The sequence below is a fragment of the Centrocercus urophasianus genome, unplaced genomic scaffold (genome assembly GCF_019232065.1).
Source record: "Centrocercus urophasianus isolate 14NV4802_14NV808 unplaced genomic scaffold, USGS_Curo_1.0 seq_19, whole genome shotgun sequence".
Taxonomy (NCBI): Eukaryota; Metazoa; Chordata; class Aves; order Galliformes; family Phasianidae; genus Centrocercus; species Centrocercus urophasianus.
Window position 1 is genome coordinate 20,659,370 of NW_024884744.1, and position 26,389 is coordinate 20,685,758.

Here is a 26,389-nt window from a genome sequence, read left to right on the forward strand (position 1 = left end):
ATGCCCAGCCTGCTGGTGTACAAACAAAACATTTGTTTGAGCAGCTTTATTAGTGTGACTATCAGAACAACACGTAATTGCCAGCTTAAAAAACAGCAGCTGGGCCGAGTCAGCCCACAGCTTCTGGCCCAACAGGTCTCATTCTGTTGTGTAACAGCTCACTGATACTTCCAGTCGCTCTCCCAGACCCTCAATCTACACCTCAGAAGTTTCCTGGTCTATGAATATTGTTCCACACACTTCATTTCTATTGTAAAGAATGTGTCTGGGAACCAGAAAACTTCACCATCATTCAGCTGCAGTGTATCTCAACAGTCAATTATTCACCACAAAAAAAAAGAAAGAAAAAAAAAAGAGTAACTTGTGTTTTAAATTTGCCAGGGGCAAGTTCTACTCAATGCCACCTAATTCTTACAGAAGAGAACACAAACTTCCAGCCCAATTTACATTCTCCATGCTTCCATCACATTCTGCACTTGCCAGCTCTCGGGCAGCAGCACCCCACGCAGTGCTGCTGTGACTTACACAGAAGCACTTCCATATTTCAACCTTTGCTCTTAACGTATTCTGAAGTTTACCATCTTTCTTTTTCAGGCTGGGAAATCTCAGGTGATTCTGATGTGTTAGCATCTAGTTCTCAGCCAGTGATTGTGCACCACCCCAGCCCAATGTCACTAAAGCCTTCCCTGCAGAAGCAAGGCTGACCTGAAAGATTCCTTTCCAACTTCAGTTTTGCTCCTGGTTGTCGCTATGACATTCTGCCCCTTCAGCTATAGCACTGCAAGTGCTTCTGCACCATGCTATAAATTACATCAGTGAACCCATCTGCCTTAAAAAGAGGGAGACTCAGAGAAAGATTTTCCTGTTTTGATTCTACTTATTTCAAGCAAATTTTTTGTTTGTAAAAAGTTCCTCAAAATTGTAGCATCAGTTCAACTCAATGACCTTCTGCTTTTTTTCCTTTTTTTCTTTTTTTTTTTTTTGTCTTTTCATGTAACTGCAATTAGTGAGGGACAAGCTATGGCCTTGAGCACTAAGCACCCTCTCCGTCCTCATGAGCACAGTACTTGCTGTGCTAAACTGAGAACCACAATGCAATTCCAAGAAGAACAAACAGAAGATCTCAAGTCCCGTGGACCAGACGAGAAGCGCTGCAGAGTCTGTAGCACCAGCAGCAGATAGAGAACAGTAAAATCAGAAGTAATGCATAGAGCAGGGACAGCAGGCAAAGACTGCTTCCTGTACCACCTCACAGAAGACTGACAGAACAACTGAGCTACAATTTCTAATGTTTGGGTACGAATTGCCTCACCTTACTTTATGTGCCAGTCAGTCCTAAGCTCAACAGTATATATATATGTATATATATATATTCATTGTGCAACGGTTGCTCTGAAAGCAATGCCTCCTATTTTATGAGGCTGGCCTGTGACACCAGAGTTGGGTGTTGGTGGGAGGCAGCAGAGGTTGAACCTTCCACCAATATTCTGTTACCATGTATTGTTACAATATTCTTGTTGCCATGTGGCAGATGACAGCAGAGGGGCAGTCTGACAGGTGCTGCCTGACATGGAGGTGCAGATGAAGCAAAGATGTGTCACTGAATTCCTCCATGTGAAAAAAGAGAACACAGCCATGTTAACTGACTTGCTGAACATTTCTGGAGAACAACAGTGGATGCAGCACAGTGAAGGGTGGGTGGTGCTCTTCAGCAGTGGCAACAACTGTCAACTGCTGGTACAGATTATTGTGAGTGCAGCAGGGTCTTGTCCATTGCTGGCAAAAATGCATAGCTGATGGTGGTGCTTGTGTTGAAAAAGAGTGTTTTGTAGCCAAGAATTTGCTCCATCAGATGGTGGTATGGTTCTCACTGTTGTAGTTTCCATGGGGAAAACTACAGAGGCATTACTTTTGGAGCAAGCTACAGACTTACATGTATATATCTATATCAATATTCAGTAGAATCTACAGTGTAATTCATCTGTCCAGAACAGGAACGCACTGTGAGGCAAGACAACTCCTGCTAAAGGCTGCTCATGGTGACACCAAGCAGTGCCCTGCTGGCTGCCAGGGGAGATGGGGGTGACAAAGAGGCCCCTCAGCCCTTGGCACCAGTGCACAGCTACACAAACTGTGCTCACTAATCCTGGAATCCTGGAGGAGGGCAAGTATTTCTAATGTATCAAAATGGAAGTAACACCTGTAGATCTACGTAATTCAACCCCTCATGGACACTAGGCATGCTTATTGGTAGGGTTTTTTTTTTTAGAGATTACAGTTGAAGGCAACAGGAGATAATGAAGCCAGTCTACATATGCTACAACAGTTGGAACCGAAGCAAACTGTTAACTTTTGATGTAACAGAAAGGAGCTATAAGCCAGAAAACATTAGGATGAAAATAAGAAAAGGATACATATCACACCCAAAACAGAGAAATACCAACTGAACCAAGAAAAGACAGCAGTAATCCAAAAACCACAAAAAGAGGTGTGGTTTCACAAACAGAGAAGAAGAGATCGGGCAGGCAATAATGTAGCAATGGGTGCAACAACGAATCGCTGCCAGAAAAGGAATTTTTTTTTTGCTAAACATGCACAGAGGGAAAGACTGCCATTAAAAACAAGGACTTCTTGCTGACAATCCACAGATTAAAACCAACCCTTCCAAATCAACTGATCTTGTTACTACTCCCATTCCGGCAATCCTACTTTCAAGGGTATCTCAGACATAAGCAAGCAACAAACTACATTAATAATTCTCACAGCAACAACTCATTTCCTGGCCCTTTCCCTGTCACCTCTCCTACACACAGCACTGATGTTGGAGCGAAGGCACCGGGGGAGGAAAGGCTCAGAGAGCTCTTTGGAAAAGAGGCAGCTGCAAGCCAGCTCCATCCAGCAGAATTCACCCCAAATCTTGTTGCCTGCTTCAGCAGAACACTTAGGAAAGGTGGCACAAACAGACTGCATGAGTTGTGCTGCTGGTACCCATCTGCTGCCAGGCGTTGTTACTTTCAGATGTAGTAGAGAGTGTTGATCTACCATATGGAAAATAACACTTAAGAAGCTAAACACAGCATTCCTGGGAAGCTTGAGATCTACAGTACAAGTTCTCCAGGTGCAGGAAACCAATGCTTTCGAGATCACCAAATGCAAAGAATGCACACAACAAGGAAAAGGCCCTTGACAGCATTACGATGGACAACAAATGAGAAAGTGCATGAAAAACTCTTTAGCTTCTCATTTTCCTTTCCAGATTGGAGCAAGCAATTACTCCAATAATACCATATGATGTCTTCTAGTTCTCTGCCCTAAGAAAGCAGCCGTATGTGCACACACAGATGCATACACACCTCCCTATATCGAGGCTACAGACAGACACAGACATGCACCCAGATGCACCACATCTGAGTCAGTTGCTGGGATGGCTCTGTGCCACAGAAATGAATTTTTTCCAGTATTTTTTTAATTTTAAAATGTTTCCATTCTTATGAGAATTGAATGCAGACTCAAGATCTTCTGCAAATAACAGTTGATATATTAAGAATAAGGGGTCAAAACAGAGATTTTAAAAATTTCATAGCTGCTTTTCAGAGAATCTCACAGATAACTGCTTCAAAACCTGCCACACAGCACTGCTGGAAAACAAAATTTAACAAGGCTGGTAAGCTGAAAATTAGGAGCTTGAAGAAAGTTAAGGAAGCAACAAAACAGATCTGAGTAAGTAACTTAAAATCAATTATGGAATCTTTACAGATGCACTGACCTTCACACCTCTAAGTCTGCTGAAAGATACATCAGAACGCTTCTGATTCCTGAGAGGAACAACAGGTTCAAACGCCAGTAAAAGCAAAAGTCTGAGGCAGTGAACAAAAAAAATGAAGCTCATTATCTTATTACCTCCTGGAGGCTTTTCAGCTATGAATCAATTTCATATTCCTACAGTGGAAGAACATTACAGCACTCAGAAGCATCACATGCTGGAGGAACCATAGGGACTAACTGCTAGTGATACTTGGCTAGCTCATGTAAATTAGCACAGTCTCTCTAAATATTAATGAAAGTTCATTTCATAAAGCTATTTCACAATTTAAATTGAGCAACAATTTGGCAGCAGTGCTACCAACAGAAAGTAAATACTATATCCAAAGGGGATGTTCAAGTGAAAGATGTGAGCCTGCTGTGCACTAAGGCAGAGCAGTGATTAGGAACACCGAAATCATTTGCCTTTTCTTACATCTGACTGTGGACGTGCCTCCCTCACACTGAACACAAAGGACAAAATACGACTGGAGATGAGCGCACGGTGTGTTTGTATTGAAGGCACAGAAAATAAAATGAAAGCATAAAATGCAGCTTACAGTGAGGTCTTCTGCCAATGAATTGTTAATCAAATGAAATTCAAAGCTCACTGAAACAGAAAGCACAGGAACGTTATGATTTCAGTTATCTGTATAAAGAACAGCCTCAAGAAAAGAGAAAAGCTAGGAAACACCTTTAACAGGTGGTGAGAATAACAGTGAAAATAAGAATACAGGGAAAGAAACTGAAGTACAAAAGACTCGTAGTGTTCTGTGTAAAGTTCTTCAAGTAACCCTATCTCTCTTTTTTCTTTTCTTCTTTTCTTTTTAATAATGGAAGTATTTAGGGTCAAATTTTGTGAAGACTGAGGTCACTGCACAGTTACCAAGGAGAAGGCAGCACCTAGCATGTCACAGTATGTGCAATTTAAGGTTTGCGTCAGACTCCCAGATGACTGATTGCATTCCTAATGGCAGACAGGAATATATTCTGTGGGAATATACACCCACAGAAAGAACTAAGGTAAGGTTAATAAAACAGAACTGTAGATCGAAAAGCTGCAATTTATTCTTTTTCCTCTAAAGATGGTTATTTCAAATTAAGAGAGTTCATGCTCTGCTAGCTGCTAGAGAGCATTTTCTAACAAGCCAAAATGATTATTTTAAATCTTACTTTATCACTGATTCTTGTTCTCTATAAGCAAAGACAAGAAAATCTGCTTATGCAGTGCTTATCTATGTAACATTTTTTCCTTGAAGCACAGAGTAAAGGAACAAAATCTTAAGACAAAACAAAGGGACTCATGCTCTCCACACAGAGGCACCTGTTTGCTTTTTGTGTATTTCTATGCAGAAGATCGAGTGTGAGCTGTCATTATGTGGGGCAAGCACTCTAACACACTGCATGGAAAAATGTGGTTGGAAATATACCCACTTCTGAAAGAGAAAAACATTTAGTTCCCTAGGAGTATTACAATGGCATGTCTCAAGTGGCATTACTCTTATATGCATAATAGGTACTGGAAAAATTATTCTTGCAGATGGATTCAAATGACAGGAGCCAGCAAGGACAAGTATCCTTGCTGCAGCACAGCTACAGCACTCAGAATGGCACCTCCTCACCCCAGCCCTCAGGAAAGAAGGTCAGACTGCAGCAGCCTCATACCAAGCCCATTTTCCACAATGATACAGACTTTGTGCAGCTGATCTCTCACCATTTATATATTACACAATTTCTAAAGGGCTCTGCCTGTTTAAATTGGACCATTCATGGGCACAAATGATTCCGATGGCTGTGCATGAGATTTGAAAATCACTAGAGGAGCACAGAAACAAAATCAGTTATTCCAATACGAGAATCATTAAAAACCATGCTTCAATTTCTTTTGCTAATGTTATTTGGAAAAGTTCACATATCAGCTCAGATACTCTAAAAAAGGCTGACATTCCAGAGAGCAAAAAATTCATCTGGCTTTAACCACAGTGGGCATTCTCAGGTCTTTGCACACTGCACTGTAAGCTCACCTTAGTTGCAAAATCATCAACTGTGAATTACACAAGGGAAAAGAAGTACTGTATGACTGCAGAAAAAAGTTATTTGGTATTAAGGGATGCATCTTCACTTAACTGATGTTTAATTTGGCAGCTAAACTGTTGCTAGCACAGCAAGCATGAGAGCATGTACCTGGTTCAGATTCTTCCTTTTAAGCCAGCAGCATATATCTAAAGCAAACCAAGATGAGGTTGCAGAAAAATCCATCTAGCAGAATCAAAACTAAATACTATTTAAAATGACAATAATAGTTGTAGTCATTTTATTCTGTAAACTTTAGAGAACATCTACTTAAAACTCCTTAGGAGTTTCTGAGGCTGTTTGGTAAAATACCAGGTCATTATCCCAGGTCATTATCCATTCTTCAAGAGAACACAGCACTGTTACAATACAGCAAAAGACTAACAAACCATGCTTTCAACACAAAGAGCAGGAATAATACTTAACATCCTAAAGTTTGTATGCTGTTAAACCTTATGGAAAACCTTGACTTCCTGAAACAGTCATGGTAGATGCAGTGACACTACGCACTGAAGAGGACTTCTGGTAGAATTCAGGGAGAAAAAAGCCATTAAGGCTACTGTAAACACAGAAAGGACATTCACTCTGAGCTGCAAACAGTCTGAGGTAGGGAGAATTCCCAAAATGTGTTTTGATGTCTAATCATCCTTTCTTATTTGCCTTTGCCAGTGACAGGATATTGGACTTATGAGATGATCCAGTCAGAGCTAGAATGTTTATGTTTTTAAGCTCAAGTAACGAGGTGTGTATGCAGAACACAACTCCTGAATCAGGTAGATATGACCATGGCTATACAACCATTTTAACCCAGAATAATTCTGAGCTGCTGCCAGAGATGAGCTGAATCAGAGAGCCGATCCAGCTGAGAAATATCCATCCCAGTGCCACGTATCTACCTCTGTGTGACTACCAAATACACCAGAAAAGTGTAAAATACACCAGCTGTGGGTGGGAGAGAAGGTGGGACAGATCTGATCCACAGCAGCCTCAGTGTATGAAAATGGAAGCGGGCAGACAACAACTGCTCTTAACTAGAGCCACTGAGAGGTCTAAGGATCACAGAGATTACACTGCATAATAATTATGCAATTAAAATAACTGTGTGACTAGATTTCAGGGAGGGGAGAAGAAAGCAAAGCAAAGCTTCATCTGGATGCTGAATGTGCTGGGAAGCAGCTGGTAATGCTGCACAGGCTCTGGCACTGGCCCTACTGTAAGCACAGAGCTAGAAGCACCATGACAATTCCATTTCAACATACTAAAATTCCTTGGGATACAAAGCCTAAAACATACACACAGTGGCACTCAATGGAGATGTTTTACTCTGAACCATCACTACTCAACACCAACATATAAGCAGGGGGCTCAAATATTTCAAATATCAACATTAACCTGATGTTTGCAGTTCACTCCAGATAAGGGTAAGTGGCAGTGCACACAATATGATCTCAGCACGGATCTGTTTATGTTTTGCTACCAAATGCCCTGTTTGATTACTGCTGATTATCTCTGGTTTTCTGGGAGAGGCACAGATCTCCTCTGTACACACAAAAGCAAAATGCCTCCACACCTGGGTTGACCAACACAGAAGCATAAACTTCATTACTGCTAACTGGACATAACTGACCCATAAGAAATGTTCAGCTTGCAGTCTAAACAACACGTGAGATGAGCACATGCTCAGCATTGGCTTCATGCCGGGTCAGAGAGCAGTGCAGAAGTGCCCAGGAAATCTTCAGCCACAGGTCAGCCTGCACAGTGGGGCTCAGCTGTGCTGCTGGTGGGCATTAATCCACGGCCTTCACTCCCACCAGTGGGAGCTCAGACAGTTTAACATGAGAAATGATGAGGCGGTCTTTTCGGCCTACAGAATTTAAGGGTGGGGAAATACAGTGGATATATCTGCACCCAGCATTCAAGGTAAAGAAAAGAGTCAAATGATGAAAAGCAGGAAAGTGTCATATTTGCATAAGAAAGAAAAACGTGTGCATAAACAGCTCTAGGAACAGTTTTACTGGATCAAAGCAACGTACCATCAGAAAGCAGTAAGGTCATACTGCACTGCATACAAAGAGAATTGCCAGCTTCTGAAGCAATTAATGATACCAGGGCTAAAAACCAAAACCAATACCAGCAACCCAGTACCAGGCTAACGTGGGTATCAAATCCATTCACAGAGTTCAAATGAGAATGTGATGGATGGATACAGCTAACACTTCATGAAAGAGGCAAAGATCCATTGGCCAAGAGCACCTCTGAAGTGGTACGCGCTTGGAAAACAAAATATTAACACAACTTTGCTTCCCTGGAAGAACCAAAGGGCAGTAAGCTTGCAATGAGAACCAAAACAGAGGAAAAAAATCAAGTGGAACTGAATACAACTCCTCAGCTAGACTTCCAGGAGCTGGCAATACTAAGCCAGAAAAATCTACCAACTAAAATACATCCTGAGAGCAAACAGCTGGAGCAGACAGATCAGAAATTAAAGCACGCGAAGTAAAATTCCCATGTAATTTGAAACTATATTAATTGATTTTTTTCTGTTTTCCATTGCTGGAAGCAAAGCTAAGAGCACTACAATAAAGGCAGGCTCATATTACAGAAAAATAATTAAATAGCAGTAAATAATAGGCTCTGACAAATGCAAATTCATGTCATTTCTCTGACAATTGACAATACTGACAAATTGCTAAAAAATCCACAACTAAAACCTGCATCAAAACTGTGAGCTAAAAAAAAAAAAAGCTGAGCATTCCTCATTGTTTCATAAAATCCCTCAACTATTACCTTTGTTTCACGTGGCATTATTATCCAGGAACTCCAAGTAAAAATAATCTAATCCCATCATAATTGCATCCTCTCCCCCACTGTAGCATTTGGTATTATTACTATTTTTGGAATTTTTTTTTAATCAATAGCAAATCTGGGAAGGGACACAAGTGACACACTCTTGAAATTAGCATCAGAGTTCCTGATGCTGCCCTGAAGTGTGGGGCATCGGTGCTCTGTGCCTTCAGACAAACCTGCCTACTCCTCTGCTTTTTGTTCACTCATAGGAACAGCTTCAGATGCTCCACCTACTTCTCTCTCATGCGTATCAGACACAGGCTGAGCATGTTTTAAGCACATGAGCACATGCACATAAACACACCCCTCGTATATTTTTACACAACCATTGCATTTCTCAAAACAGTTCCTTTGTATTTGAATTCCAAAGGTTTCTTAATACAAACACACAAGTGATTTCTTTCTAGAATTTAATTTGAGGAAGACTTCTTTGAAATAGAGAAAATGTATCAGGCAGTCCCACACACACAGTGTCATCAAACATCAAAGCAGTCGCTCACTACTTCTCGTTTGGCTCCTGCAAATATCAGTAACTCTAAGACAAACACACTACGTAAAGCAGAATGTATGTTCAGTACTGCAGTAAAACCAGAAAATAGACTCCAGATGTTTCCTCAAATCCTGCCAAAAACAAAATTTGAAAAAGCATTGAAATCCAAGCGAGTTGGAAGCCTCAATGTAAAACATGTAGGAAGGAGGGGCACACAGAACCTGTAGTTTTGTTAGGAGTAAATTTGTTCTGTCTTCACCTACTAGACAAGGGACGATCCTGTGTAACAGGAACAACATTCTACATCACAGATTTGAAATCCAGAGAAAACATTCCATAGCTTTCATGCATGTGGAAGGCTAAACATAATGACTGTGATTTTGAGCCTCACTTTCCTAATTTACAGTTTCTCTCACAAAATCAAAACACACCAACTGATGTTGATGCCGCATGGGACCCATTTTGTTGAAATGCAAAATAAAGGACGTCTTCTTACACAACCCTTCAGCAGTAACTGCTGTTGGCTTTTAACAGCAATGGGTTATCAGTATTCTGGGCCCACCATTCCTCCTTTGCATGCCAAAAAGAAATAGCTGAAGCACACCAAGTTACTACAACCATACAAACACAAAGCAATCACCTATAGAGGTTCTTCAGATGGGCCTCATCTAGGCTAATAAATAACTTTAAGACCTCAGATCAAAACATAGAGACCTACGAAACTTTTCTGGAGGCATTTCAAAAGAGCTGCCTTAGATATTCATCTTGGAGTAAAAAAATTGCCTTCAGGGTGTGTCAATCTTTGCTCCTCAGTTAGAGAGGAAGTGGAGGCAACTAGCTTAGCTCTATTCTGTAGTTCTGGTGGAGACAGCAAGAGGGATGCAAGTACTCAAAAGCGTGACAGCAGCTATTTGGAAAAAAAAAGCCAAACAGGAAAACAAAAAGCTTTGTATCCAACAGAAGTATCATTTTATACTTTGTCTTCCTGCAAAACATACCACAGGTTAAATGGACTGCTTAATAGCAACATGCATTTTCAGCTCAAAAGCATTTAACAAAATATTTGTGAATTCAACTAACGACTTTCTGAACTGCCACCTGTCTTTCAGAAGCATAACAGCCCCAGCTCCAACACAGCTCACTGCTCCTTATCAGATACAGACTAAGATAACGTTAAACATGAAAGTTTATTGGACCAATACAGCTTATGAAAAAAATCCAAGTGTTTACAAAAGCATGGCTTAGGTCAAACTCTTACAGCCAGGATGCCCTGCAATCTGAAGGTATGACACAGTTAGGTATTTTACCTGCATGGCACTCTTCCCCAGCTTAACCACCTCAAACAAAGTGACGGGGTCTCCTTCTCCATTCTGCTGAGGGTGGCCATTAGCTCTTCCACGACTTGCTCCTCTGGCTCCAGATTCAGAACGACCTTTGTCTCCTGGAGACTTCCGAGGTTTCTTAGTGGCAGACTGGGCAAAGAAAACCAGCAGAACGAAAAATTTATTATAGCTATGAGATCTGACATCACTCGAAGTATCCTTATACATCACAGAGAGACACTACACACACGTGTTCACTCACACGCATAAATACACACGAACATCACAGAACAAGCCAGGCTAAAACGGATCTCTGGTCTCCAGTCTTATCTCCTGCAAGGTCAAAGCAAAGTCAGCTACGAAATTCAGGGCTTTACTCAGTCAGGAATGTATATTTTCCATCATCAGCAGCTGTTGAGAAATAATCTAAAAGCCACTGTCAAGCCAAGGAATTCCAAACCACTGAATTCCCAGTTTTTAAGCATCAGTTCACGTCAACATCCACATTAGTCTTAATCAAAACAAACAGACAGTTGACAGCATAACTCAAACTAGATAAATGGCAGCAAATTGCAGACAGGACAGTAGAAGTGTTTTATGCTGGCATACAACGTAAACTTTCAGAATGAGGACTTTTGGAAAACAACAAATAATTTATTACACAGATACTTGTCATGTTAACAGTCATTTTCCCTAAGCAGTTATACAACTTTAATGAAAAACAGTGCAATGAAGACACAACACTTCAGCTCCGATAAAATTAAATAATGAAATTTACAGCCGGATTTGGCAGATCATCATCAAAGCCCCTCCTTTCCTGCTTCAGAATTCTGAGTAGAACCTCTTCCCTGTAAACATGAATTGTTTAATAGATTTTTTGAGCTCACAATCAGCTGTTGTAGATCCCATTTGTGATGGGTCACGTAGTGAACTGTTTGAATTTTTCATCTCATGCAAAAAATCAGTTTCTGGGGGGAAAAAAATTAAGATTCCTGCTACAATCTCATGTGTGAATCTTCTCTTTCTCCCTACTGTGAGGCAGGCAAAAGCAAAAACTGCCATCTGCCACAGAACAATGCAGCCTTTTGAGGAATACTGTTATAGAAAACAACATGCAAGCAACTCTAAAATTGTACTGAGGACAATACTGTCACAGTACCATTTACCTTGAATATACAGGCACCCAGTTTCCAGTAAAGCTTTTAGTAAAGAGCATGAAGTCAGCGTTTTTAGTTGCATCTTCCAGGATGAAAGGAAAGGAATCTCATTTCTGGAATAGAGCTGGTAGAAGACAGAGCTGTAGGCTAGCCTTCTCCTTTAAAAGGGATCACCACTGGTGGGGACAGAGAGAAAAGGGCGAGGAATAGTGCAACTGCTTCTTGACAACAGTCAGTTAAGGCCTTGCATACAAATGCAAGATAGAAAGCTTAAAATAATGGCAGAATATCTATGAAAAACTTCTTCTCTGCATTTATGATTAGAAGAAAAAGAGATCTCTCCCAATTTTTTTTTTTTTTTTTTTTTTGCAAAGTTTCCTTTATCTACAAGAAAGCTATAAATACACTTAATGTTTGAGATCTACCAAGCTCTGAAGAGACACACTACCACTGTTTAATAAGAGTGAAGAAGTAAAAGTAGTTTGGTTCAGGTACCGATTAGATGATCTGAAGAAATGCTTTATGAAAGTGGCAAGGCCCTGGCACAGATTGCTGAGGGTGGTGGATGCCCCATCCCTGCAGGTGTTCAAGGCTCAGTTGGATGGAGACCAGGCAACCTGACCCAGTGGGAGTTGTCTCTGCTCGTGGCAGGGGTTTGGAACTGGCTGGTCTTTAAGGACCCTTCCAAACTAAAACACTCTATGATTCCATTCCAGAATGTACAATCCACATGCTTACTCAATCTGGGTGACAGAAAGCCATAAGCATATGATCTAGCTAGAAGTACTGCTAAAAGAAAGCAGGAAGGCAAGTTGATGCCCTCCACAGATGCTAACATAAGCCAGAACATGGCCCCTCTATACTCAGCTCCTCTCAACATGAAATTGAAAAGAGTGATGTTAAATCCTGCAAGGACTAAGGGAAAACAGTAGGAGATGGATGTGAAATGCACACACCAAGAATGTGAAGCACAGGTAGTCCTGCATCTCAAAAGAGAGACATGCTTTCACAGGTTAGGGTGGGCCTTCAGCTCAACCCAAAAAACAAAGTCCTCAAATGCCATCAAGAGCTTCCACACAGCACCAGCCCCCACCAAGGATGAGTCGGGCTCCAGTAAACCTGGGTACCTCTTACAAGCATAACGTGACATTTCTTGAGATTTGACAGCAATAAGTTTGTATCAAGTCCACTCTCCTCAGGATCCACCAAACAATCATCAAGATACAGGAAAAAGATTCCTGTGCTTTCTAATGGGAGCAACAACAGCAGTTACTGTGTGCCCCATCTCACCTACTGTTTCAGCACCTTGAAATGCCCGAAATTGCTGCTTTCTACCTAAAGCCTCTTAACTTGACAGTCACCCGTGGTGGTTTGCCTGTTTTTCATTTTAAGCATCAGTCTGTCAGAATCCTGAAGTGGCTTCATTTTCTAGGCTCAAAAAGATTGACTTTTCTTCTGTTAATGAGAGGGATCCCTGAATAGGGAATAGGAATCCCTGAATATGGAAAAGGCAAGCTGGATGGCTGCTCTGTATCTAAATACATTTGTAATCCTCCTTAGTGCAGGTATCTGCTGCAGAGACAAAGCAGGACGCTGATGACGTGAGCCAGGGCATCCAGAGGGAGAGACAAAGAAGTAGTGCAAGGAAAGGAAGCTTGAGGCTTAACCTCACAAAGGCGCTGCATGGGGGCACGAGGCTGCAACAGCCAAAGCTGTGCTTTCACTCTGAGACCCGGGTGCATGGAGTCAGACTGGTGGGAAGGCCAGAACAGTGTGCTGCCTGAGATGGGAACTGGGGTCACCCCACCAAGACCAAAGAGAGACTTCTCTAACTTTTTCTTTTCTAAACTATTCCAAAACCAATTCTAAGCTCAACCTATACACAAAATACTTTACCCTGTTACGCCATTATTCCACAGAAGTAATCACTACACATGAGTTTCAGTCTCACAGAATTCAGTAGAAATGACTCTGCTCACGTTCAAAATCAGAAAAATGTTCTGACAAATGCTGTCACAGACATCAGCCTCAAATACACGAAAGCCTCCAAAGTACAGTCATATGAAAACAGAAGTTATTACTTACTCTTTTGGATTTGTGCATTAGGCTAAACTAGCAGCAAACAGGGCTGAGAATTAAACCACGTAAGCATTACGAAATGTAGGAATTCCAGAACATGCCAGAAAAACTCTGAAATGGTCTTACCACTGACCCCAGGCTCAGCTGTTGCTTTATAGCTTAGACTAAGGGCAAACAAGAAGCAAAATCCTTAACTGTAACTAGACTAACATTGTGAAAATTAAGAATTCTGTAATAAATAACCTAATGTTTTCCCTTTCGTGTCTTTAAAACGATTCTGAAGGGAAAAAATGTGACTCACACTTGAATGAACAAGTTATAGAGTTAACAAGCAATAGAGTTCACTAAATAAAATAAGAAAATAAAACAGCTTGGCATTTTCCATTAATGTTGCCCAAACTGATGGGAAATACTTCAAGAAGAAATAGACACTAGAAGAATTACAGGTCATTAATTCCACTGCCCCCAGTGACAGCCTATATGTGCACTCACACCACAAGTAATTTAAAGTAACATCCCATTTCTTAAGACAGAAGTTTTTTAACCCTCCACCTGAGCAAGACAGAAGAACTTGCCTCTCAAAGGCATCATCGTCTTGAGAAACTTTGCTTAACACTGTTCAGCAAAAGAGTATCTGGTTTGAGCTCTTTCTGAATGAATCCTTATAGAAAGAAGCCTATCTACCTATCTACCTATCTAGCTATCCAGGTGGAAGTTATTGGAGTCGGTCCTTTGAACTTCATCACAGAAACAAACAAGGTGCTCCTATTTGAAAAACCTCATCCTGCAAATAAAGACAAGATACAGGACTGCTAACAGCTGCTTCACGCACAGCTGCACGACACGCACAAAGACTCAACTCCAGTTTTAAGGGACAGACGTAAAATATCAGGTCAGCAAGATGAAACGGGGCAGTGATGGATGTCACACTAAAGCACAAATCCACCATTAAATTCTTCCAAGAGGATTTCTGCCTCCTGTCAATTGGGACGCATGTGATTTGGAACTAGGAGGAAAACTCAATTCCCTAAAATATTTATCATCCAGACATGAGACCAATTGAAAATCTCACATATGAAAGCAAATATAAGGTACCGCAGTCTGTCTCCTCCACACCAAAAGAAATAAATACAAAAGTACCTGAAAGCAAAACCATACAGTCTGTGCTGGGAACAAAAGCATCCAAAGTGCTTTGCTTCATCTTACCTTAAAAAGAAACACGAGGAGAGAAGCTGAAGAACAGCATGCAGCAGCCTCCAGGACTATGAGATGAGAAACACACCAGCAGAGATCTCAGAATTGCCACCCCTGGAACAGACTGACTTTTCTTCTTATCCTCCAAACAAGCCAATCTCTACCTCCTCCCATTTCAAAATACAATAGCTGAAAACCTTTAAAACCCAATCCTCTCTCATTCCCTTAGTCCTCTAAGAGCTGAGGTTTAAGCCGTGCAATTCTGAGATCCTGGGGAGGTAAGGCCAGGTAGGTTAATATAAAGCATGGCAACTGAAATTAAACAACTCTGTAAGACATCTCTGATCCAAGAGAGGAGGCAAAAACAGCGGATAAATGAATAACTGATCTGAGCCTGAGCTCACTAATGTGAAAGCTTCACTGGGGTTTCAAATCCCCTACCTAGAAGAGAGCATCCAATTTCAATAATGCAGCGTACAGAAAAGGCATATTTTAGCTCAGCAGCTCCAACCAGAGAACTCCTTATACACACAGCACACAATTTACTGAACGTACACCTCGTTGGGTATCTCACACACAGCTCTATGTGAACACACACACCAACACACAGCCACTGACCGGACAGAGTCACCCAACGCAGTCAATTGATCCTAAGCATCTGCTCTACAGCCAGGCTGTTCAGAAGAGCACATGGCCCAGGGGAGGCCTGCCTCAGCCACACCAGTGCTGGGACAGAACATGGTGCAACTCCTGCCAGGTTCACTGCATGAGTTCAGTGCAGCCAGATTAATCACCAGATCTATATGATTAATCTCTTCATCAGTCAGTTTGGACTCTACCCAGTACCTCTTTAGAACTGTCTCTAGAGAACTGGGGGAGCAACATGGAAAGCAGCCCTTTCAGAAAGGAAGGCTTCCCCCAAGTATTAAGGCTTTCTAGGAATCGAAAAAATCTGTGTTACCAATGGTAAATTATTTAAATGATCTCTATCACTTACAGAAGTGTCCCAGCTGCAATGAGAAAATGTCTTTCTGGAAAAAGAAGGCTGGAAATAAAACACCAGTCTGTCTTTCTGATAAAATGTGAAATCAATTCTACAACCCCACAGCTAAAATCTTATTAAGGTAAATACGTGTATGGGTTTTTTTGATTGAGTACATTGTGCACACAGCTCTGTAACAGAACAGCACAGAAGAGTAAACTTTCTTTCCAAATATGCTTATGGCAGACGTGCCACCATAGCTGCAATGACCTAAAGGATGTAAGCAAGTCAGCATTTCTGAGAAGAGATTAATTCTTATTAGACCATAATATTTTAGTTAGAGGAAAAAAATACTGAAACAATAATTATCTTTGGGCACAAAGCCTTTCTTTAGGTCTGTAAGAGAAATGAAAAACAAAACATCTAGATACCAGTTGAGCAGAATAGCTCTAAATACTGTAATCTGTGACACATTTAAGACTAAAGATAGGTGGTAGCTGTGGAGGAACTACAAGTGATGCGAGCAGATGGAGGAGCTGGGGAGCCACACCTCCTGTGTCAGACAATTCAGCTGTGCAATCCAGGCAGGATGGCAGCAGGGATGAGGCCACAGGGAGGAGGAGGAAAGCGAACATCCAGCGTTTGCAAAACCAATATCTCAATTACTAAGGCCATGATTTTCAATATCAAATAATGTTATAAATTTAAATGCCTGGAACTAGTCTTTCAAAGGAGTTTGCATTTCTCCTTAAAGATATCAGAGACTGTGTGGCTTTCTCCTTTTCAGTCATTTTCTGTAGAAGATGCTTATTTGTTCCTTTCCATTGCTGCAGTATGAACTGTGCAGGCAAGGTGCCATTGTGGATCCAAACACAAACATTTTGTCTCAAGCCATCACAAAAACTCAGAAAATTTGTGGTGAGGGAAAAGCAGTAAAAGTTATTCATCAATTTTAGCCACGATTTCCACAATTTCTCACAGTATTCTTCTATGCAGATCACAGAATCACAGAATTGTATGTAGATTGGGAAGTTGTGATCCAGATGGGCAGACAACAGAATTAGATGGCTGGAGAAATGGCTGAACTCAGAGGACAGGGGTAACATGTCAGTCTCTACTGGCTGTAAGGGTATGAAGGAAGATTACACTGGAATGTGTCTTATTCCACATCTTTATCAGACAGCCAAAGAGGGGAGAAAATGGGTTTCTGTCAGGTGTGCAGACAACATGAAATCGACACGGCAACCACTCAGTGTTATCAAGGGCAAGACTGCTGTGGGCAGCTGGAGGACTAGGCTAACAGGACACTCCCATTTCAAAATGGACAAAGACCTGTCCCATGGCAGAGCAACAAATCCCTGCACCTACAGGCTGTGGGCTAGTTGGGCCTTTATTCTGTGGAAAATACCACCAGAGTCATGGTAGACAGCGGGGTGTCCTGGCACTACAAGTCATCAGCAGCCTAGCCTGCACTAATGTAACACAGCCAGTACATCAAGGAGGTGGATTATCCTCTCCCACTCAGCACTTGTTAGCCTGTATCTGGAATACTGTGACTGGTTCTGGCCCAGCACAGACAGGGGCTGGGAACACTTCCCCAATGGGGCTTTTATTGCAACAGCATTCAGTGGGAAGACAAGCGACAACAGTCAAGAACTGAAGCAAGAAAGGTTCTCATCAAGCAAAAAGAAAAAGCTTTTTTGCAGCAGAAAAGTCAAGCAACGAAACAAATTGCTTAGAGAGGGCGTATACTACCCAGCCCTCAAGGTTTTCAGAACCAGACTGCAAAAGCTCTGCGTGACATGCTCTGATCCCAAAGCTGGCTGTGCTTTGAGCAGGTCAGAACAGAGCCTCACAAAGTCACTCCCACTCCAGTGACTCCATGACTGCTCATCACTGCACTCCTCTCTGAACCCCTTCCAGTCCCAGTGTATTTTCCTTGTGATTTTGGGTTAGGGGTAGAAAGGAGTCAAGAAATCAGACTTATGCAAAGAAGTCCAATTTTGGAAAACAGGAATTACAAAAACTACTTATTTTCTATTGTCTTCCTTGGTTTTGAAAACTAGATTTGCTTTTTCTTTTTAATTTCTAGAAAACATAAAGGTGACCCTTTCACAGCTTCTTGGTCCTCCGCATCAAGAGAGCTGAAGAAGAGCTTTTTCAACACTTGCATGCTTAACACTGGGGGTTGCTCTATACATAAGCAAATGCTCCTGTAGAAACCTGAAGCAGGAGTGCTTCAGTAAATGTTCTCACAGGAGTTACTGATATGCTCAAACAGAGGGATGAGGAATACATTTTATAACATTCACCTCTCTCTTCCACTCAATATGAAAGGGGAATATAATAATAGCAGTGTTGTTCTACCTTCAATTCACAGACTGACAGCCTTCTGGGTTAGCAATCAGGTTGCACCAAGCTTTTTGTTTTGCTTTGTTTTGTTTTTAATTGCAATCTAATAACAGATACATTCACTAATGAAACATTAAGAATTTCTCATTTCACTCTTTTCTTGCAGGCTGTGTAAACAGACGATTTCTTCTCTTTACATCTTTCTTGTTAAGATAAGGTAAGCTTATCTATCTGATGGAAAATACATAGCCTCACAGAAAAGACTACCCAAAAACCTTCAGGAAGACTTGCCAAGAAAAGCCCAGGACCTAAAATCTTGGCTCATGAACTCCAGAAACTGGAATGCAAACTGAAAGCCAGTATGCTTTGTCTGCATACTAGAGAGAAACACATGCTTCTGTCCATGCCCACAGCCTCACTAGCTATGGTTAGGGATTAGATTTAGGGTGGATGCTCCTAGGATAAGAAGGAAAACAAAATCTCAGTCTCTCAGCACTGTATTTAGGGGCGAACCTGGAGGCAAACACTAAGAGGAGAATCAAAACAATTAATAGCAAACACAGAACTTCCCACCAAAAATCTCATTCCACACTGTGTATTTCAGGTGATGTCAAACAGGAGAACTGCATCACGTGGCCTTGAACTTCCAAAAGAAAAAGAGCACAGGACACAACAGAACTTCAGTCATTCTTAATAAGCTGGGTAGTAATTTGTAAAAGAAATGAAAATACAAGACCAACCTGCCTTAACACTGTGTGATAGAGATTTGTTTCTGCATCTTCCCATTTATGGGCCAGAAATGGGCAAACACAGCTAAGAAAAGCAGTCTGTTAGCAAATCTTACACAGCAGACAGCAAAATCATGGGTTAACTATGGTTGTATGTTAGATAAGAAGTCAAAGCTCCCTACTGATATGCAGAACATCAGGTGTGCCAATTATATGATTTTTTAAGATGCATTAATTGATCTTGTGAGACACTGTTAGTACTATGCTGAAGCTATTCCATTCACACCAAGAGATGATCAGTTCCTAAGAACATGGCTCAGCTGTCATTTGTCACTTGAAAAAAAAATCATTACAACTTTCTAGACAAAGTGGTTGTGTTCAGTGAGACTCTGCTCAGGTCTGGAAGAATGTTGTAACATGACAGCAACAAAACAGTACAGAGCTAGTAAATTTTAAAAAGCTGTATGAACTCATTTTTATGTCCCTTTTTAATTACTTCAAACACTTGTATTTCAACCTGATAAATACTTCATACTACAAGTCTTCATAGTTTGACATAGGGCTCATTAAAAGCCTATTTATGTGACCACAAGACGATTAGATGAAAAACAGTTTGCAGTCAATTTTAGATAGATGCATAACAAAATAAAACTAAATTACACATACTGGAGGCCTGCCAGGACGGCCCCTTTTTCTTTTTCCTTTGACTTCTGTTTCTTCAAGCTCACTGCCAGCATCTGAATGTGCAGTAGTTTCATTTGTAGAATCCCTAGGGGGGAAAAATACTAGATAAATGAAAATGATTTGAAATCAACAAGTAATCTATAACTGACTGATTAAATTTTTAGTCCTAAATCAGGAAAAAAAAGCATTAAAAGGCTTGCCACATTTATTCTGCAAACTAAGGAACCAAGCAATGCCACCCCTGGCAAAAGTCCTTACCTTTTTATGGGCTGGAATGTCATTTTATAGACTGAAACTTCTTTAAATTAGTAGCTTCTTTTGAAATCAAGTTGCACTTCAAAAACTCACTATATCAAGCGGCATATTGTCAACATACCCATCCTACGTATATTCACTAGTATCAGCTTTCTTAAGTATTTTTGAGCTGCTTTTAAGGTTAGAGAGAAACCAATCAGGCACCTGATCTGGCTACCACAGCATTAGGGCAGTTGCACAAAGTCCCACTAGGGTTAAATCCTGTTTTTAGTCACGCTTGAAGACAACGCCATTGTGCAGCTGTTAATAAAAACGGATTAACAGTGACCACGAGGCACAAACCAGAGGACTCACTTCAATCTTAAATCATTGAAGATCCTTGCAGCTAGGAAAATGCTTCCACTTGTGCAGTAATAACAAAAAACAAACAAAAGAAACCTCACAAAGCTCAGATTATCAGCAGAGAAGCCCATAATAATTGTAGCAATTCCTGGTTTAGACTAAGGCCATACTCAATAGGGAGAAACATTCATTACCTCCAATTCCTCCTCTTTCCCCCTACAAGCCAGGCCCACACGTACCTCCCTTTAAAACAGACCTGGCTGCTTGAACAAACTCAGCTTTTAAGTCTTGTTCCAACGTTACGTTTTGCCCAAGACAAACCCACAACCAAAACCACCTGTGAATGATGTGCATTGTTCTTTGCAAGACCAGCAGTGCATGACATCTCCACAAGTGAAAGAATACCTGCAGCAATGTCCTCGGTTGTTCAAAGCTGGGTCAAGTCTAGTTCTAATCACAGCCTTCCTTAAAGGCAGTGTAATTTCCTTGAAGTGAAGGCAGTTAAACTGCAGTAAAACTCGTATGGAGGGAAGGGGGAAAAAAATCACATCTATCCCATTAAATTATAAACCCTCCAATATGAAAGGCATTAGTGATCTGGTTTGTGGAAACTGAGAAGCTAAGACCTCCACGCTGTCAGTGATTTCTGTTCATTTGTTTGCTTGAATCAGGAACACCTCAGAAATTTGCTGCATCACCAAGAAAGCTATTCAGTAATGCAGAAAGATGCAAATATCACTACATCAGAATCAGGAATCTTTGACACTTGTCTTGACTGAAATTAGTGCATTCCCCTGAATTAGCATATGCCTCCTCTAACACAGATGATTTTGTGGAACTATGCTGAAATTCTAGTATTTTGAGGAATTATTTTCTGACCTTTTCCAGTTTACAAGCACAGGAACACCATGCAGTGTGCGTTTACAAAAGTTGGAACACAGAAGAAGACACAGCAATCTGCTTTCCTGACAGCACTGCTGATGGACTACCCTGCAGTAGTCTATGTACCCCAGAAATGCACGTGCCCACATTCAATACCAACTGTATCCAAGCACATTCTAGTTTGCAGACTGCATGTTTTTATGGCAGTATTTCTACAACTTAAACTGAAGCTTAGGTGTGATGGAACTAGAGAATTAACTTGTCTGCTCCTTAAGCAGGACACCTGAAAAACTCAACATCGAGATATGAATTTGAAAAATAAGTGAAACCAAATGAAGGAAAAAAAAATAATCAGTGAAACCCAACAACAGTTCAAAATGACTTGGTTAAACAGCTTCACAATGATGAAAACCAACCCAGCAGATGAAAACAATGCCTACATGGACGGATGTATCCAGGCTCTGCACATGCTACAACTCAATGTGTAAAACATGCATTTGCCTCACGATGACAGCTTTTTTTTTTTAATAACTTCTGAATTCAGAAGTGAGGAACATGCATAGAAATATCTGCTGCATTCTGTGGCTGCAGATAAATTAAAGCCATTCACTCTTGCTCTGTGTAGAAAAAAACAGCTGCTCTCATCCACAGAACCCTAACAAAAATGTGTCAGGCATGGGGTGGTCCAAACAATACCGCAGCTCTGTGGAAATGCTGTAACTTCGTTAGCTTACAAAACCACACACCTAAAGTCATCAAGACAAATATTTTTCTCCATTAAAACCAGATTCAGCAGTCTGCCATGACAAATGGCTCTACCACTTCCCCGAAATGCTGAGTTATGGAAGGAAATAAATCAAACCACGCTACTGTTTTGCATGCACCCAGTCCATGGACATCTTCATTTTGCTACACCAGTGTCTGGATCTAACTCCATCTATTGAGACCTGAGTGTTTAGCAATCACTTCAGAGCTCTATGTATGAAATGAACATTTGAATTATTACTAACCTTTTCACTTTTCAGCAGAGCTCTGTCTCAAACCTGATAAGCACGCTTCTCTGATTCTCCTGTCGAAACACCTCTCATTTGCTGGAAGCTTTTTTGGAGAGGCCCAAGAAATCAGCGAGGTATGATTCACTTTGTCTTACTTTTAGACGTACACAATGCACACTGAAAATCTGCAATATACCTCATGCTGAAGTCACTGTCCAAAATAGGTTAGACAATTTATGACTTTCCTCCACTAATAGAAAGGTGGTCTAGACAAGGTTCTCAAATACAAACGTTCAACATTTTAAAAAGATCAATCTCCCCCTAACAGTAAGCGGGGAAGAGAAAATATTTCTTCCCACAGAGGAGCATAAGCTTGTAACAGGTGAACAAATTAATAAGCAGATCACGTTCATGGAGAGGGGTGACAGGATAAGGACAACCTACAGTCCTCGGCTGACTTAGCATGAAAACAAACACCCGCAGTACTTCCAGAAGCAGGGAGTTTTGCTGGAACCATGCAGCTCCTGCACAAAAAGGCCCTTGCACTGAGGCCTAGAGCTCCTTCAGTGTGTGGGAGGAAGTGCTTCTCGCTTCTGCCGAAGCCTTATAGCTGCTCTGAATGCACACACCCATGTTCCTTTCTTCTTAGTTATGAACTCAGGGGAGGAACAAAGCATCTCAGAACTGCTTGCAGTTCTGTCAGGTTTTTAACACTTACTGAGAGGAGCATCTGGCCAGCATCCATCTCTCTCGTTCCCTACACATCTTTCAGAGCTGCTAGGAAGCGATTTTTCCTGTGGCATTCACCTGCAACTTAACAGACCAGAATTATCCTATCCTTATACTTCACGTGTGTGTGTGACTCGTCACCTGAGAGAAAAACCTAGGTTTTGCCATAATTTTCCATTTACCTTTCCTGAAGCTGTTGGGATGGAAAGTGGGCCTAAGCAGACCTGCATGAGAGGAAAGGCAGCAGTGCTGAAGGCTAAGCTCTTCCTCTCTAAGACACCTTGAACATGGCAGAGACATGAGAGAACTTGGCAGAGGTGAGGAGACCTACAAGACCAGGCTGAACAAAGTAAGGAAGAGAAGTCATAACCTCTGCAAGGAACCTAAGTATACTCTGCCTTTCTTTCTGGTTTCTGTGGTGGCACAGGCATTCTAGAAAACTTGGCAGTAACTCCAGAATGCCTCCTAGAAACTCTGGATATTATTCTGAAGTTGTAAATCCTGGCCAATTAAACTAATCATGTGTTAATGAAGAATTAATGGGTTACTCGTCAGTCCTTTGCTATGTCATGCTTCTGAAGAAAATATTTCCATCACACAGTAAATTTCAAATCTCTGCAAAATAAATCAACTGAATTAAATTTACCTTCCTTCTACTACTACACAAAGCCCTAGCTGTGTAATTCATACCATGCCCTTAAAACAAAACTAAAGAAACAACCACACCAAAAACCTATGTTCATATACCAGTTCTAGTAAATAAAAACACTTCTGTAGACCTTGTCTGTGTTGTTGAGGTGGCTCAAGGTTCTGGCAGACATAAATCCAGTAATTGCTGCCACCAGCCTCAGCCTCGTGAAGAAAAGCATTCCCAAAGAAAAATGGCTAAATGCACAGGCTCATGAATCATGGATGAATCAGCTCTCATGGTTGATCTTCAAAATCTGAGAGCATGCCTCACAGCAAACATGACTCATCCCACCGAGGCCCGGCTTCCAGCAGTCACCTAGGTCACGTAAACCAGACAGAGCTCTGTGCTACGTCTGAAAGATGGATACGTAGCATTCTGCCTTCAGGACATTCTGAAGCCATTTCAGTGAATCCAGAAAAACTAAAGATTCCTCCTTTTTGTGTGCCCTCAAAGGGAAGAATTCTGAGAGGGAGTCACTGACACTGTCCTAAGTAAAGTATATTAACGAAACAAATCGACTTTCAAACTCTTTGTCTAAAAGGACGGCCTTAAAGGTTGGTTAGGTTGTTTAAGTTGCACAGTATGGGTGGTTTACTGCCACCTCAGTCATCTCTGGGTTGAGCAGAACTGCACTATCAAATGTCCCTCACACTTCCCAGCTGGGGTGCTGAGTAATGGAATCTATTAATATGCATTATATAACTCTAAATTCTACGCTGCTCCATTCACTTCTTAGGGCCATGCAGACTTGTGAACTGGGAATGGGAATATCCCTTTCCCATCATCACAGTGACAAAACGTAAAAGCTTTCCGTCCTCAGCACATTTCAGTTACTCGAACATGGCACACACAGGAAAATTTTAACTGAGAGCATCTCCTGGAACACTGCCCCTTGGTGGTACCCATCACAGCCACCCACTGCCGGCTCACCACAGGGATTGGCTTTTCTCTGGAAATGGCTTTAAAAATACAGGAGATAACGGCAGTGCTGGGCATACTATTATTAAGGTCAAATAATTTCACACTTGTCAAAACACTCAGATTCTTCAAAGGGACTTAAATCTGAGGTCAGGCCCATCACAGAAGGAAGGCTGTTGGACATGCAGCGCCAACTTCCACGTTCACCTCTCCATTCCCAACAAATTATCGCCCGCTGATCGCTGACTGCTGCAGCCTCAGGAGGCGCGGGCACTGCAGCCGGTCGCAGCCAGCTCCGTGAGGAGCGGCTCAGCCAATCAGCGCGGCCGGCAGCTCTGCTGGGGGGCGGGTTGTAAAAAGGGCGGGAAAAGGACTGTGAGGAAGCAGCACTGCGGGGCCGGCTGGACCAGAACACGTGAACGCTGCTTGCACGCTTCAACCAGAGGAGCCAGAGGCTTTTTGTACAATAAATACAGCTCACGGAAAGAAAAAGTGCCCTCCTGGAATACGCAGAAGTGCTCAATTATGACAAAAGCCCATTCCTATTTCTGAAATCTTATAACATTAGAAGCCTAAGAGTAGCAAATACTTGTTTTTGCTTTTTGCATCAAAGTAAAATCTCCATATAAGGAGCCACCCTTTAAAGGAAACCCTTAAGTTTTATAGCTTTTCAGGCTATGACAACGCACGAAGTCTGGAACACCGGTCTGCTCCCTGCTCAATTCTGCATTTTGAAAGCTGAGAAATTCAAATACATAAAGAAGTGCATACTCACTGTAGTACTGGCAAATCTGAAGTAATCATTTTTGCAGCACTCTCGAAAGTAAGAGCTACATAGAACTTCTTCTCAAAGTTATAGCAAGACAACTACTTGGAAACCTCTGTCATGAAAAGAATGTCAAAGTCCAGTCTGTAAAAAAGAGAAAAAAAACGTTAGTTGTGATTCCAGAACAGTCATACATTGAATGAAAACCACTGTAAAGAGAAGTTCTGCCCTCAGTTTGAAGCATGATCGCTATTAGTCCACTTGAAGCTCAGAACCAGCATCCCCAGGACAGCAAAACCATATTCTTGCATTCCGTGGTTCCATTTCTGCTTAGGATTTTGCTTCAGCTGCTGCTTCAGGGCTTCCTATTGCGTAATCTAAACAAAGTATTTTCTGTTACCTCCCATATGCATTTACTGTAACTAATATAAAAATGCAAACAGAACTGAGAAAATGTTAATAAACAAGATAACTATATGAACATCAGCAATCAGAAAGCATGTCATGATGTAGACTGAAGGAATCTACTCTCTCTTCACAGAACAACAGAATAAACTTGAAAGATAAAAGTTTGGTTTCATAAGAAACAGCCTGTTTTAGTTCTGAATAAAGGCAGGAGACCCACAGCAAAACACACAAGTTCTGATTTAGGCATGACAACAACCCTGATGGTATTCCCTTAATTGAACTACACCTCTAAAATCGGACTAACAGGCTCACAGATCCACACGGCTGAACTTCAGAGAAGATAAATCAGAAGCTGGACAAGTATCTAGATGCAATAGGAAATATTTAATGATGAAACCAAAGTTTAAGCAAAAAATCAGACTGCATGCATGGCATTGCTAGGCCTACTAGTAATATTTCTGTAGCAGAAGACTGACCAAGGAGTTGACTGCCATTACATAGCAGGGCAATGTGGCACATGTGCTAAATGAAAGCAGAAGCAGCAAACTATCTAAATAGAACTGCGCCAGTGTAAGCAAAACAGTACAAAATGTAAAGTACTATTTGCATCCTACTACATCAATATTTATTTAACAAAATTGTAACTGTACAACGTGAACAGACTTCTTTGCCTCTGGTTATTACAGTTCCAATT

General features: G+C 41.3%; 1 protein-coding gene across 2 annotated transcripts in view; it reads right to left on the reverse strand.

The window, feature by feature from the left end:
* Positions 1-26,146, reverse strand: part of STAG1 (stromal antigen 1) — a 128,084-nt gene extending 101,938 nt beyond the window's left edge. The window contains exons 1-3 of one of the 2 annotated variants that reach the window (XM_042820593.1): positions 25,297-26,146; positions 19,692-19,794; positions 10,519-10,698 (exon numbers count right to left, since the gene is read on the reverse strand). In XM_042820593.1, coding sequence (XP_042676527.1) covers positions 10,519-10,698; positions 19,692-19,794; positions 25,297-25,325 — 312 coding nt within the window. In that variant the 5' untranslated portion in view covers positions 25,326-26,146. The remainder of the gene's footprint in view (positions 1-10,518; positions 10,699-19,691; positions 19,795-25,296) is intronic. The other variant, XM_042820595.1, reaches the window with a different exon arrangement.
* Positions 26,147-26,389: the final 243 nt, after the last annotated feature.